This window comes from Solanum verrucosum, unplaced genomic scaffold (genome assembly GCF_900185275.1).
Source record: "Solanum verrucosum unplaced genomic scaffold, falcon-dt-bn FXZP01000228.1, whole genome shotgun sequence".
Taxonomy (NCBI): Eukaryota; Viridiplantae; Streptophyta; class Magnoliopsida; order Solanales; family Solanaceae; genus Solanum; species Solanum verrucosum.
Window position 1 is genome coordinate 1,491,599 of NW_026020210.1, and position 14,394 is coordinate 1,505,992.

A 14,394-nucleotide genomic window follows, 5' to 3' on the forward strand; every position below is an offset into this window, starting at 1 on the left:
CTCATTACGAAGGTCCTGTTAAAGTTTTTTTAGAGAAAGAATTTGGGTGCTTCGGACGCCAGATCTATGGGCTAAAACACACGAAAAATTGGGAATTTTGATGGTTTTTTAAAAAGGGCTTGTAAATGCGGAAATGAGCATTAAAAAAATGATGTGTATAGGTAAAGGCTTCCCAACTCATTACGAAGGTCATCATAAAAAAAATTTAGAAAAAAACTTTGGTTGCTCCGGGCGCCAGAACCTTGGGTTAATACATATGACAAATTGGGGAATTTTGACGATTTTTAAAAAAGGGCTTATAAACACGAATATGGGCGTAAAAATGGTGTAAACATACGTAAAGGTTTTCCAACTCATTACGGAGGTCCTCATAAAGTTTTTTTGAGAAAAAAAGTTTGGGTGCTTCGGGCGCCACATTTATATTTATTTTTAAATATTAATTTTTGGTACGAACCGAAAATTTGGTATCTGGTATGGTATTCGGGTTTGGTATATTTTTTATATTTGGTATGATATTCGGGACTAAAATTGTAGAATTATGGTATTCGGGTTTGGGTTTGGTAAGAGACATTAGTACCATTTGGTATTTGATATTTCCTGAATGCCAATTTATCTACTTAATGTAGGTCATATATCAACATATCAATTACCCATTATTGCAAGTCCAAAGAGAAAGTTATAGAATAAACATGAACAATGCAAATACATGTTTTTTAGTTGTATCAATTTTCGTTTCTTGATGTCTTCTTACTTGTTGATCTTCTATTATATCGTGTCTCCACTTAAGAAAAATACAATAATTGGAGAAATAGTATTAACTTTGTAATAGAATTGGCTATAATTTCAATTCAGTATTACCAAATACCGTACTAAACTGAAGTTTAATTTATCGTTTTCTAAATTAACAAATCAAAATTTAAAATTTTGGTATTTGGTATCTACTTTAAACTATCAATTACCGAAATACCAAACCCGAAATTTGAGAAACCCGAACCGAACAACGAATGCCCACCCCTAATTTTGATGGACTTGGAATTGTAATAGTTGGGCTAAAATTTAAGTGTTGGGCTTGAAAAAATGGTAAAGTTAAAGACTTAAGTTAATTAAAATTTAACAAAACATTTATATTTTATTTATGAATAATATATAAATAATTATAAAATTTATATATCTCATTTATCGATTTGGTTATTTTTGCGGTTGTCATTTAGTAAAACCAAAATCAAACCAAATAGTATCGATTTTTTAAAATTTAAAATTAAAGCAAACCAAATATCGGTTCTTTTTAACTGGTTTGGTTCAGATTGCGGTTCGATTTGATTTTTTAACCATAACCATGAACAACCCTAATGACAACAATGCAATCTAATTTAGCTTTGAAAATTAATCAAATTAACTCTCAAAAAATGTGGCATGACAACTAAAAAGGAATTGAAAGGGTACTAGATAAGTTATTACAAATATCGGTCATATTTCTGCTTGCTTCAATAAAGTTTTAAATATGAGGAAAATATTAATAAACTCAATGACGAATTTTTTTGAAGGAAGAACTTTTCCCCATATATTCCATGTAAGATTTTCAGTTAGATTTTATTTTTATTTTTTTGCATTGATAATTAGAATGTTGTCTTTCGAAAACAGTTTTTCTACCTCCACGAGGTAGTGATAAGGTCTATGTATACTCTACCCTCTCCAGATCCCACTTAGTGGAACTTCACTGGGTATGTTGTTGATGATTAGAATGTTATCTGATGAAGTTGTATGGATTATGAGTTTGTGAATACTCAAGCAATGAATGATTCCAAGTTCATAGTTAGTACTTAGTAGTACTAGCATATAATAAGTTTGAAAGGAGGATAGTAATGGTTTAAAACTTTAGATATAGCAAAATCCATTGTATAGTGTATTGAATTGTTCAAGAAATTCTGAATGAATTCCGTCCTGGACATCACAGGATCATCAGGAATATAGCAGGGTATAGAGGTGGCCGAGGATTTGGGAATTTTAAGTATCTTCCATATCCCATGTCCTCGTCTTAGATAGCAGAACTTCGAATCGAAGTGCAAACACTATCCACATTGTATGGATGCTCGATGTTTCCACGTTTTGAGTGAACAAGTAAAGCAGATACCTTTTTCATTCTCTTTGGGTGGTCCTGGACAGGATTCTTGGTTGCAAAATAACCCCTCTCTGTGGAGAGCTTGTGGGAAAGATTTTAACTTTAAAGCAAAAAGATTTCTGCAGTCCATAGTCAGTGAGCTTAAATGAAAAATAACCTTAGATGTAACTAGAGCATATATGTCTTCTGGACCAGAAATGAGTCGGTGGACTTACATGAGGGGTGATATCACACAACTATGGGGATGTTCTCATATTAATGTAAGAAATCCAGGAAAACAACCTCAGGTGCTCTTGATTTTAGAACGACATTCATTGCCAGAAGTGTATCACATATGATGTCAACCTGACAGTGCGTTCTATCAGCAACAAGAAATTCATGAACAAAACCATCTATTTCAATAAAAGAGCATCCAGGTTGCTTTTGGATTCCCTCAGCGCCCATATTCCTCCTTACCATCTTCACATCCTTCCACCTAGATGCAGAGGCATAGGCATTAGACAACAGTACATGTGCCCCACACTTCTCTGGCTCCAATTCGTTAATCTTTTTGGCAGCAACCTCGGCCAACTCTACATTCCCGTGTCTATTACAAGCAAAAAGCAGGGATCGCCAAATGACAACATCCACCTGAATGGGCATGGAACCTATCAAATACATAGCCTCAACCAGAAGATTTGCACGACCCAAAAGATCAACCAGGCAACCATAGTGCTCAATCCCCGGGGATAATTTGTATCTCCTAGTCATTTTCTCAAAATAGTAAAACCCTTCATCAACAAATCCACCATGACTACAGGCAGATAAGATTCCAAGAAACGTTACTTCATTCGGACTTACTTCTTTTGATCCTTCCATTAGTAAAAATAATTGCAAAGCCTCTTCGGACCTTGCATTCATAGCTAACATAGAAATCATCATACTCCACGAATAAACATCCTTATTAGTTAACGAATGAAAAACTTCTAGAGCTTTATCAACAAGCCCACATTTAGAGTACATATCAATCAAAGAATTCTTCACTATAAGGTTCATTTCTATTCCACTCATTTTGCTATAATTATGCACCCACTTCCAAGATCCAGTGCACCTGAATGCCCACATGCAGAAACTACACACGCAATTGTGGCAGATTCGGCCATAACCCCAGCCATCAGCATCTCCTTGAATAACTCTATCGCTTCCTTACACATATCACATTTCAAATAACCTGCAATCATAGATGTCCAACAGACTATATTTTTATCTAACAATCTATCAAAAACAGTTTTAGCATCTTCTAAACACCCACATTTCGTGTACATATCAACCAAAGAAGAACCTAAGAAGACATCCATTACAACTCCATAGACCACAATCAACCCGTGAATCTTCTTCCCCACATCAAGTAACTCAGTTCTTGCACAAGCTATAAGAGCACTCACAATACTTACATCATTCAACCTCACATCACTTTCGCGCAACAATTTTCCAAACACCTTCACTGCTAGATAACAACACCCACTTTGTAAATACCCAGAAATCATACTATTCCAAGTAACAACACCTTCTGTGCAAACTCAACAATCCCACATTGAAAATACATATAAATCAAAGAATTTTGCACAAAAACATCAACTTCCAACCCCAATTTCAAACTCACACAATGAACTTCAAGATCCTTGTGAAAACTAACTAATCTACCACAAGCTTTCAGTACAAAAGGGAAAGTAAAATTATCAAGAATCAAACTTTTCTGCATCATTTGATTGTAAAGACTAATGGCTTCTTGGGGAATGAACTATGGGAGTATGCACGGATGAGGAAATTCCAAGAAAAGACATTGGGGTTAGGGATTTGAGTGAAAAGGGTGTGAGAAAAAGTGAGGGTGAAGTCAGAATTTGAAAGACAATGGTGGAGGAGTTGGCTGGAAATGAATGGGTTTGTGAAATAGCCTGAAGTAATGGCATGAGAGAGGATTTGGGTGAAATGCTTGAAGAGTTTATGGGTTTGCAAAAGAGATGGAGAGAATGTGTGGTGAAGTGATTTTTGAGTTTGAGATGTAAGAAGAGAGATTAGGGTTTTGGGTTTTGGAGGTTTGAGTTTGGAGGGAAGCCTCACCATTTGGTTACACAACTAACATTTGACAAGAGAGTGCATCAAGAGAGTTTGCAAAGTGACGTTTGGATTATTATTAAGTAGTATTATTTTTTTTTAAACAAAAGAAATGTAGCAAAGGGTCCGAAAATGACAAAGAAAGACGAATATATATACAGAAATCAAATGTCAAATCTGGTGTCACTCGTACAAGAGTGTCTAAAATACAAGAATAGAGCTATATATAACAAGTTTGTCTAACAAAAATTCAAAATATAGACAATAAAATAATGAAGGAAGACAACAAGTCTCTGGACACCAAGAGAGCTCATCACAATTTTAATAACGACCACGATATGATCAGAAATCAATAAAGGTGGCTCGTAGGGCTGGGATAATTTGGTTCAGATCGAAAAAATTGACCAAATTGAATTTATTGTAATTTCGATTTTAGTTTTTCGATTTAATTGGTCGGTTTCGATTTTAAATTTTAAATTTTAAATTCCGGTAATTCAATTCTATTTAGTAGGAGTATTTAGAATCGTTTTGTTTATGAAAGAAAATAAATATCTCTAAGAAAATAAAAAAAAATAGTTAACAAATCCACGAGCTCTGCATGCTCCTCTTTACTCTTGGAGTAGATCAAAATGTTACTTATAAACACAATCACAAGGAATTCAGTTATGACTTGAAAACACCATTCATCAAACTTATGAAAGTTGTTGGTGCATTAGTCAACCTAAACGACATCACTAAAAAACTAAAAAATGTCCATATCGAGCCATGAAAGTTGTTTTACGCACATTCACAAACTTAATTTTAAACTGATGGCACTCTAACCTTAAGTCAATCTTTGAGAGCACTGAAGCACCCTACAACTGGTCAAAAAGAGCATCTATGCAAGGTGAGGGGTAGTTATTCTAGATAATGACCTTATTCAATGTTTATATTCTATATACACCCTCATATTATCATTCTTCTTTTTCACAAACAACACTGAAGCATCCCAAGGCGATGCACTAAGGCAAACAAACCCCTTTTTTAGAAGCTCTTGAAGCCGAGTCTCGAGTTCCCTCAACTCGATCAGGTCATGCAATAAGGAGAGATAGATATTGGACAAGTGCCCAACTCCAAGCCTATACAAAAATTGATATCTCTATCCGGAGGCATACCAAACATATCAGTAGGAGATACCTCTAAAAAATCTGAAACCACTAAAATTGACTTAATAGAATAGGGTTCAAGACGAACATTCTGAAGATTGACTTATGTGATCTTGGTATGAGTTGGTTATCTCCATATCATGCTAGCTTAGACTGTTATGCTAAAATTGTTCCTGTTTGTATGCTCAGAATGTCTACATTAAAGTGGAATGAGAATTGTAATCCTTTTCTAAGAAGATCATATCTTATATTCATACAAAAAATTATTGGGGGGGGGGGGGGGGATATTTAGCATTTCTAGGGCAAACTCATATGACAAACTTTATCGATAGGTTTAGCATTGTAGATGTTTTTAACCCAATTTTGTGCTAGAATTTCCTTGAATCTTAATTCACATTCAACACACTTACCACATTTAAGACTTGACCCTTTCACCTAGATATAATTGTTGGGTTATGAAAGGTGATTAGGGCGTCATGCGGAAGCTTACAATTGCAAATAATATGGTTGATAAATTAGACGACACATAAAACTATACTAAAGGATATAATATTATTATTTGATATGACCATTGGTCTACATAATTAAAAACTAATAAAAAGCATAAAAACTGTAGAGAGAAAATTTCCCCATAAACAAAACTCTCTAAACAACTACATTGTGGATTCTATTGTGTTATGCTATGAGAATATGGATCTTCAATTTATAGATCTCCAAATTTTTCCTCTAAGGAAAGAATAAACAAAATATGGAAGAATATTATATTTTCCTTTCCGGTAAAGTAAAAACATTTATGGTAATGTTTTGTCTTTTCTTTTAGGAAAATATAAAGTTCAAATGAGGTAAGAAAATCAGAGCAAAACCATAACAAATCTCCCCTTTTGGCTGGATTTTCTTGACAAAATTTGATCCGTCTTCTTCACAATATGCATGATATCTTCGTTCTTCACATAGTATTCATCACTGCTGCTTGTCATAGTTAAAAATAAAGTTTAACATATATGGGTTAAAAATGGTTTAAAAATATTTTATTTTTATTTTCAAAGATGCAACAACAGAAATGTTGAAAATATAGTTTAAATCTCTTATCCACATGTAGTTGGACAAAAATCTTCTTTATCATCAAATTGGTTGCAAATTGATTTGAAACTGCCTTGAACTTGTCTTCAACCTCGATGAACCTGGGTTATTAAACCATTGAACCATGTGCTCTGATACCACTTGTTGGGTTCTAAAGGGTGATTAGGGCGTCATGCGGAAGCTTTCAATTGCAAATAATATAGTTGATAAATTAGACGACACATAAAACTATACTAAAGGATATAATATTATTATTTGATATGACCATTGGTCTACATAATTAAAAACTAATAAAAAGCATAAAATCTCCCCATAAACAAAATTCTCTAAAAACTACATTGTGAATTCTATTGTGTTATGCTATGAGAATATGGATCTTCAATTTATAGATCTCCAAATTTTTCCTCTAAGGAAAGAATAAACAAAATATGGAAGAATATTATATTTTCCTTTCCAGAAAAGTAAAAACATTTATGGTAATGTTTTGTCTTTTCTTTTAGGAAAATATAAACTTCAAATAAGGTAAGAAAATCAGAGCAAAACCATAACAATAATCAAATTAATCGGATTCGGATCCAATCTCATGCATAGAACGATTCAAATCATAGCCTAAAATACAAGGTGTTACATCATGCTACGAAGGCCCATTTTTTAGATCTAATACTTCCTCAATCATTTTGTTCTTCATTCAATTGCTATTTTGATTTCATTATAAGATCAATTTATATCGTTAGATCATACTAAAAAATCAACTAAACTATTATATACATCTATTTCTTTTTATATCAATCTATATCCATATTTTCAAAAAATAAACATCCATAAACCAAACTTGCGGAAAGTTATGTATAATTTGCCTGCGGAGATCCCTAAACTTTTACATTAATATTTTTGTAAAAAGTTAACTTTTGGATTATGTCAAAAAGAAGGCAAAAAATAAAAAATATTTCTTGAGAGCTAACTTCTCATTCACAATTGCTAAAAACAAAACAAAAAGTTAAAAAATATATTATTATATATTTAGGAATAAAGACAACTTTTGAAGTGATGATTAATTTAATACGTTCATCATGTCTGCCATGCGGAATAGAAAAAGCCAATTTCCTTTAAGGAGTTCGGATCTAGTAATGCTACTTTCTCCCTCATAATCATTATTTTTTAGTGTTCTTTAGAAAGAATATTATTTTTTTATAATTAAAAATAAATTAATTTTAATTTATTTTTATTTTTGAAATAAAAATTTATAATCATATAAATATCTAAGATTCATTTTAGACTATAAATTTTAAAAGTATATTTATTTGTTTTTTAGGTTTTGTGTTAAGCTAAACAATGTCATTAGAGGTGTGCAAAAATCAGTTTAACCAATAAATTGAACAGAAAAAAATATTATTAATTTATTAGTATTAGATTATTGAATTAACGGTCTTTAAAATATAATATTATATTAAAATTACTATTTTACTCGTAATTGTATTTACCACTAAGTTTAGTATTACTTTCGGTCGTAGACAACACAAACTAGTCTTTTCGTCTTTCTGATGACACCTTCTATCTTCTCGGTACAAACTAGAATTACATTTTCTCTTCTAGATTTTAGATTGATGTGACAAAAATAAACAATTAGTGTTGTTTCTACAATTTATTAATTGCATGTGGCTTTAGAAGAAATTCGAACGATTCTATCTTTTTTTAAAGTGATAAATGTAGAAATTTGTGTTGCACATCCATTCTTATTATTATTTCTGTTTTATGAATATTGTGTATATAAGATTATATGAGCATTTTCTTATCGATTAAATTCAAATGGTTGTAATTCTCTACAGTGTTTTAAAAGATCTATTGGGACTCACCTTGGGGCTTGCTCCTGGGAAGGTATCTAACAAATCACCCTGAGACTTAAGTATGAAGCTTAGTTTTGTAAGACTTACGCCTTAAGCGTTCGACTGTATGCCATAAGCATGCTCAACGCCCAATTCTCGTCTCTCGAGGCTTGCCTAACAGATCTTACACAAATTATGTGTTAAATTCTTTAGTTGACATTGTTGACCCTCATACTTCTTGAATAAATGAATGATACTTAATAATTTTTTAATCTATAAAAATTATAAGAAGATTGAGAGCAACTTAAATAACAAGTTGTAGTAATGCATCTTTACTATTTTGAAACAGTGTGAGGGTAATTATATATTACAAAATATTTCTTTTAAAAATACATAACAAAATTTTACTTTTTTTTACTTATTATTGGTCTTCTTATTTTTGTCATATGTCTCAAAATTATCATATTTAATATTTAGCTATTTAAAATAATTTTATTTTTATTCATGATGAAGTGATGTTTTATTATATTACTAGTAAGTTTTATTGATTATTTTCTTTTAGGGGGGAGGGGGTGAAATTGTATAACATGATAATAATATATTTTCTTTTATTATTAGAAAGTTAAAATATTAGAGTTGATTTGCATCTCATAATAATTTTTATATCATTACATTATTTATATTTGTATAATTATGTTAAAAGTTTTATTTTCTAGAAGTTTTCTTAATCATATTTGTAATTATTTCAAACTATTAATGTATTTTTATTATACCATATATATTATAAATTGAAATTTTAAATATCCAATGAGCTTACTTTTTTTTTTAATCCAATGAGCTTACACATCACCACTATGCTAAATAAAACGTTCGGTCACACGCCCCGCCTTTTAAAATACCGTCTTGGCAAGAGCTACTCAACAAAAATAACACGTGTCTAAAAAGGAATCTTCACACCACCGCACTTAGTGAAGCCTCACTAACCAATCCTTATAATCACCTACTTCTATTTAAACCTTGTTCGGACTTTCCGCAAAATGTCTGTGAGAACACATTAAACTGCTTTTTTGGAGGAGTTTAAAGAAAGGTAATTATTTAAAAGTTGCTAGATTTTGAATCTTTAATATTTTTCTCTTTTGGAATTTTGATGTTATTTGTTAGTTAAAGATTATTAACAACTTTTTATTTTGAAAGAATGATTAATTCTTTAGCTGTGATTCAGATTTTTGGTCAAGAAAATTTGCTTCTTTTTTACTAAAAGAGAAACAAATACAAATACTGACATAAAGTTGCAATCTTTGATCTTATTGTATATTCTTAAATTTATTTATAACTTTTTGTTTTTTTTTCTTGTTGTTGCTAGCACATGGGCTAAGCTGGTTAAATTTTGTAGTTTACTTGTATATATGTTTAGTATAGTAAAAGTACTTACTTAGATTCCACTTTCTGCTCTTACTTTTGGTAGATTCAATTTTTATTTCTAAGTATACTGCTGAAAATGGGATTTTTGTTTGCATCTGTTTTTTTTTTTTTGGGGGTAAAAATGAGATTCATAAATCTGCTTAATGTTAAAGTTACATTTTGTTTCTTTGTTTGAACAAATTTTAGTGATCTGCAATCTTTTGGGTGTGATCTAGCTATGCAGTTCTTTAGAGGTCAATCCAAGATCTAAAAGCAGGGGATGTTCTATTTAATATAGGGATTATACATAAACAGGTACGAAAAGTTAACACTCCAAGTTTGAGTATGCACGTCTAGACACCTCAACTCGTTTCTACTGTGTAAGTTGAATACTCCAACTTACAACATGATCATTTACATACCTCTAAAGTTTATATGCTATGGTAGCATCGAGTGTCTATGAGACGTAGTGGGGACAAGTTGGAGTGTTTATTTGTTAATTGAGATAAAGTTGAGGTGTCTAGATGTGCACCCTCAAAGTTGGAGGGTGAGTTGGAGTGTTTAGTTGTCACTTGAGACCATTGGAGTATTTTAGATGCACTCTCAAAAAGCTGGAGGATGAGTTGGAGTCTATGTTGATCGGAGTCTTTAAAAATGTTGACGGGTGTGTGTTGGATTCTTCAAAAATAGTGTATTTTTGGAGAATCTGACATAGGTGCGGTAACATTTTTGGAGAGTCCGAACAACATAGGTTGGAGTGTTTAGTTGTCAGTTGAGATTGAGTTGAGGTGTTTAGATGTGCACTCTCAAAGTTGGAATGGTTACTTGCCAGTTGAGGCCAAGTTTGAGTGTCTATTTATGTATTATGCCTTAAATATATATCCATATTTTGAATTTTTCTTGAAGTTTTCTATATATATTATTGTCCAAGTTTGAGGTTGTGCTGGATCTGCCTCTGCATGTCGCAATGTGAAACTTACTGCAACCTTTACTAGAATACAAGTGGTTTAAGTTTTTCCCGGCCCAATAAAATTGCATGACTACTTTTTACCCTCTCAAATGCAAAAATGGCTAGTGCTTTCATGGTTATGTTTTGAGCTTGTGCTCATACTTGTTAATGAAGAGTATGTTCTTCATACGACCTCTTTCACATTTTTCTATCATAATCTGCTTGTACAGTAGAGCAAAATGGATACGGATGTTTCATTTAGCTGAGTTTAACTCATTCGATATTGATGCGTATTTGGTTGATATATGTTAACTTATTCCATGGAGTTGTATAGATACAAATGATTCATATTGTACTCAAACTAATTTGGAATTCAGCTTACTTGATTCACATATGCCAACTTATTCATTTGAGGGAATGTACCTAACATATTTCTGCAAATTACTCGTGTTATTCCACAAGAATGTGGCTTCAAGCTTGCTTGCATCTCGCATTTCTAACTTGTTCCCTGTTCTTTTTCCTTATTTAACTATTTTCTACATGATGTAATTATCCTTTTATTATTTTCACTCTTGTGTGTGTAAATATATTATAGGTTAAATATGTGGTGTTTGTCCTAGAAATGAATTATCCAAAATGGGAAATATGTGGTTGTCCTTGTGGATACTAGTTTTTAAATCCATCCATCCATCTGTAGATGAACCCATAGCGGAATCATTGTTGGTGGTGGACCAGGTGAACGCAAGCCTACCATAGAAGATAAGTTTTTGTTGCCAACAATCAAACCTTATGGTTCTTGCTCCATTCAGGGACTTGTAAACTGACAACAAGTGGTGGTACTTTTTTGTTGTTTCATTTGTAATATGTATAAGCTTCAGTATGCCAGTCAGGATAGAGTCCGCGTCATGAATAAAATAACTTTTAATAAGAAGTTTTGGTTATTGTTGTTAAAGAATGACAAAAGTCCCACATTGGTGGTTAATGAGATGGGTGGACTCCTTATAAGGCTTGGGCAATCCTCCTCCCTTTGAGCTAGCTTTTGGGGTGTGAGTTAGGTCTAAGACTTAATTTAACAATTGTCTTAAAGATCATGTCTTATTTTAAGAGTTTGAGTGCTGACAGATAGGAACAGCTAAAAAAGAAAACTTATCAAATATTAGTGATCATCCTTGATTTGCTATGTAGTATGTCCCTGAATTTGTGCCATGTTTGGTATCATTTTGTGAATGTTAATTTTCCTCAGGTAGTTTCTCTAGCTAGTTTGAGCACAAGGTTGGGGGGAAATAATAGTAAGGAAGTGAATGTGTTTGATGAATGTCACAATTGTGTTTCAAGAAATGATGTTATTCGTTGGTCATTCATGTTGTTCTTAGTGGTTGGAGTTATTTTTAACAGCAGGCGTAGAAGAAGCTGCCTATTAATATGTATGGGGAGACTGCAAGTAACATTATTCTGTCGAAGTAACAACTTGGTTCCAGAAACAATCCTGACTAAATGCTTCTATTAACTTTTGTTATTCTTTGGTAAATATAACACCAATTGTTGTGAACGGAGAATCAGCAAAAAATTTGTCCACAACTTCAGATATTTCCCATTCTTTAACTCAGGTTGAACTTTGTGCTTTCTCAAGTGGCTAATAAGAGTTGTAATTTGGTTTCAATACAGGAAACACTTTGTGTGTCGGGGACTTTGATTACAAGAAAATTGCACTTCTGTTTAATTTCTGAAGTGCTTCACTTTCTGTGAAGATGCTTAAGGCTCCTCAACATCAAGTCGCAGGACACGAAGCGGGCATCGGGAAGCTTGGTCCCTCGTGGATGAATCAGGACGCTTCTACAAGCCTCTGCAAGGTGATGAACGAGGTGCCAATGAGGTTGCATTCTATAGTTCATTGTCTACTAACAGTGGGATCCCAGAACACATTCAAAGATTTTTCCCCACCTTCTATGGAACTCAGCTCGTAGAAGCATCTGATGGATCTGGCTTGCTGCCTCACTTGGTCTTGGAAGACCTTGCTCTAGGTCATGTCAATCCATCGATAATGGACATTAAGATTGGTTCAAGAACCTGGGCACCCGAAGCATCCGAGAAATATATTCAGAAGTGCTTAAAAAAAGATCGAGAATCGTCAAGCCTTTCATTAGGATTCAGGTTATCGGGGTTGCAAATCTATAGAAGCAAAGAACTAGGATTCTGGAAGCCTGGAAAGAAAGCTGCTCAGAAACTCTCTACAGAGGAAGTCAAGTTAGTCCTGAGAAGGTTTGTTTCTTCCAACACATTGAATGATTTGGATTTGAGACCTGACTGCGCTTTCGCATCAACTGTTTATGGCGGCTCTACTGGCATTTTATCTCAGTTACTGGAGCTGAAAGCTTGGTTTGAGGATCAAACTATATTCCATTTGTATTCTTGCTCAATTCTGGTGATTTTTGAAAAAGAGCTGGCATTGAAAGGAAAGAATCCAGGTGCACATATCAAGCTGATTGACTTTGCTCATGTTTACGAAGGACGAGGTGTCATTGATCATAACTTCTTGGGTGGTCTCTGCTCGTTGATAAAATTTATTTCTGACATTCTTACTGCTCCTAGTGACTGCAGAATAGACATTTCTGCAAAAGCTGATCAGAAGAACCTTACCGCTGATAATGGTGTTGTAGCTGATCATAAGAGCCATACCGCCTCTGATAATGGTGTTGTTGCTGATCAGAAGAACCTTACCGTCTCTGATAATGGTGTTGTAGCTGATCAGAAGAACCTTACCACCTCTAAGAATGGTGTTGTTGCTGATCAGAAGAACCTTACCGCCTCTGATAATGTTGTAGCTGATCATAAGAACCTTACCGTCTCTGATAATGGTGTTGTAGCTGATCAGAAGAACCTTACCGTCTCTGATAATGGTGTTTTAGCTGATCAGAAGAACCTTACCGTGTCTGATAATGGTGTTGTAGCTGATCAGAAGAAGCTCACTGACTGATAAATGGTGTTAGCTGATACAACTCAAACTCTTGTTGGAACCATTTTTCAACCTGGATTCCAACAAGCCACATTTTCTGCCATGCTGCAGATAATTTGCCTGAATTGTTCAATTCGGAGTCCTATGCAATGCTTCCACGCGTGCTTTAAGATTTTAGACACTCTAAACTTATGATTTGTGATCTCTGATTACATATTTGCTACCTTAGCTCACCTGTGCTATGAACTCTTTCTTTTGTAGATCAGGAGGCAAAGAACACTTTTTAATGACAAAAAGGAGCATATTGACTTCATTTACATGCATTAATAAATGCTGTTTTCAAAAGAAAAAAACTCCTTTTCCACAGAATTTCATCCTGTCTATATGAAAGGACAGTGAGGTGCAAATAAATGATCCATCTCAAACCAATGTGCATTACTGAATAACCCCAGCTGTCTAATCCTTAAAGTAGAAAAAATGGCAAAAGGATATTAGACCTTAAGCAGCAGAATTTTCTAGCAAGAGGGCTAATTAACTGTTGAATATATTACCATTGCTGTTTGTGGAAAGCCCAGTTACGAAACGGCATATATAATATATGAATATGCCTTAAAATTTGGTCTCATCTTACATTTATGCCCTTGAACTTTGGATGTGCACAAGTAGATACTTAAATAAGTTGAACAAATAGATACACGTGTTCTACGTGGTATTCTATTTGACAATTTGTGTCCTACGTGGTAGATTCATGTGTTTCTATTTGTTAAATTTATATAAGTTTAAATGTCTGCTTGTGCACACTCATACCTAAAGGGCATAAGTAAGAAACG

General features: G+C 33.3%; 2 protein-coding genes and 1 pseudogene across 3 annotated transcripts in view; 1 reads left to right on the forward strand and 2 right to left on the reverse strand.

Annotated features, from left to right (window-relative positions):
• LOC125830450 (methylecgonone reductase-like) overlaps positions 1-14,394 on the reverse strand; it is a 160,614-nt gene that overhangs the window by 80,978 nt on the left and 65,242 nt on the right. The window lies entirely within an intron of this gene.
• On the reverse strand, positions 2,345-4,242 carry LOC125830398 (pentatricopeptide repeat-containing protein At2g29760, chloroplastic-like; annotated as a pseudogene).
• Positions 9,327-13,855, forward strand: LOC125830415 (inositol polyphosphate multikinase alpha-like). Its single transcript, XM_049509608.1, is given in 4 exon segments — positions 9,327-9,348; positions 11,347-11,444; positions 12,277-12,420; positions 12,423-13,855. Coding segments are annotated over 2 exon segments (1,224 nt in total). The 5' UTR covers positions 9,327-9,348; positions 11,347-11,444; positions 12,277-12,359; the 3' UTR covers positions 13,586-13,855.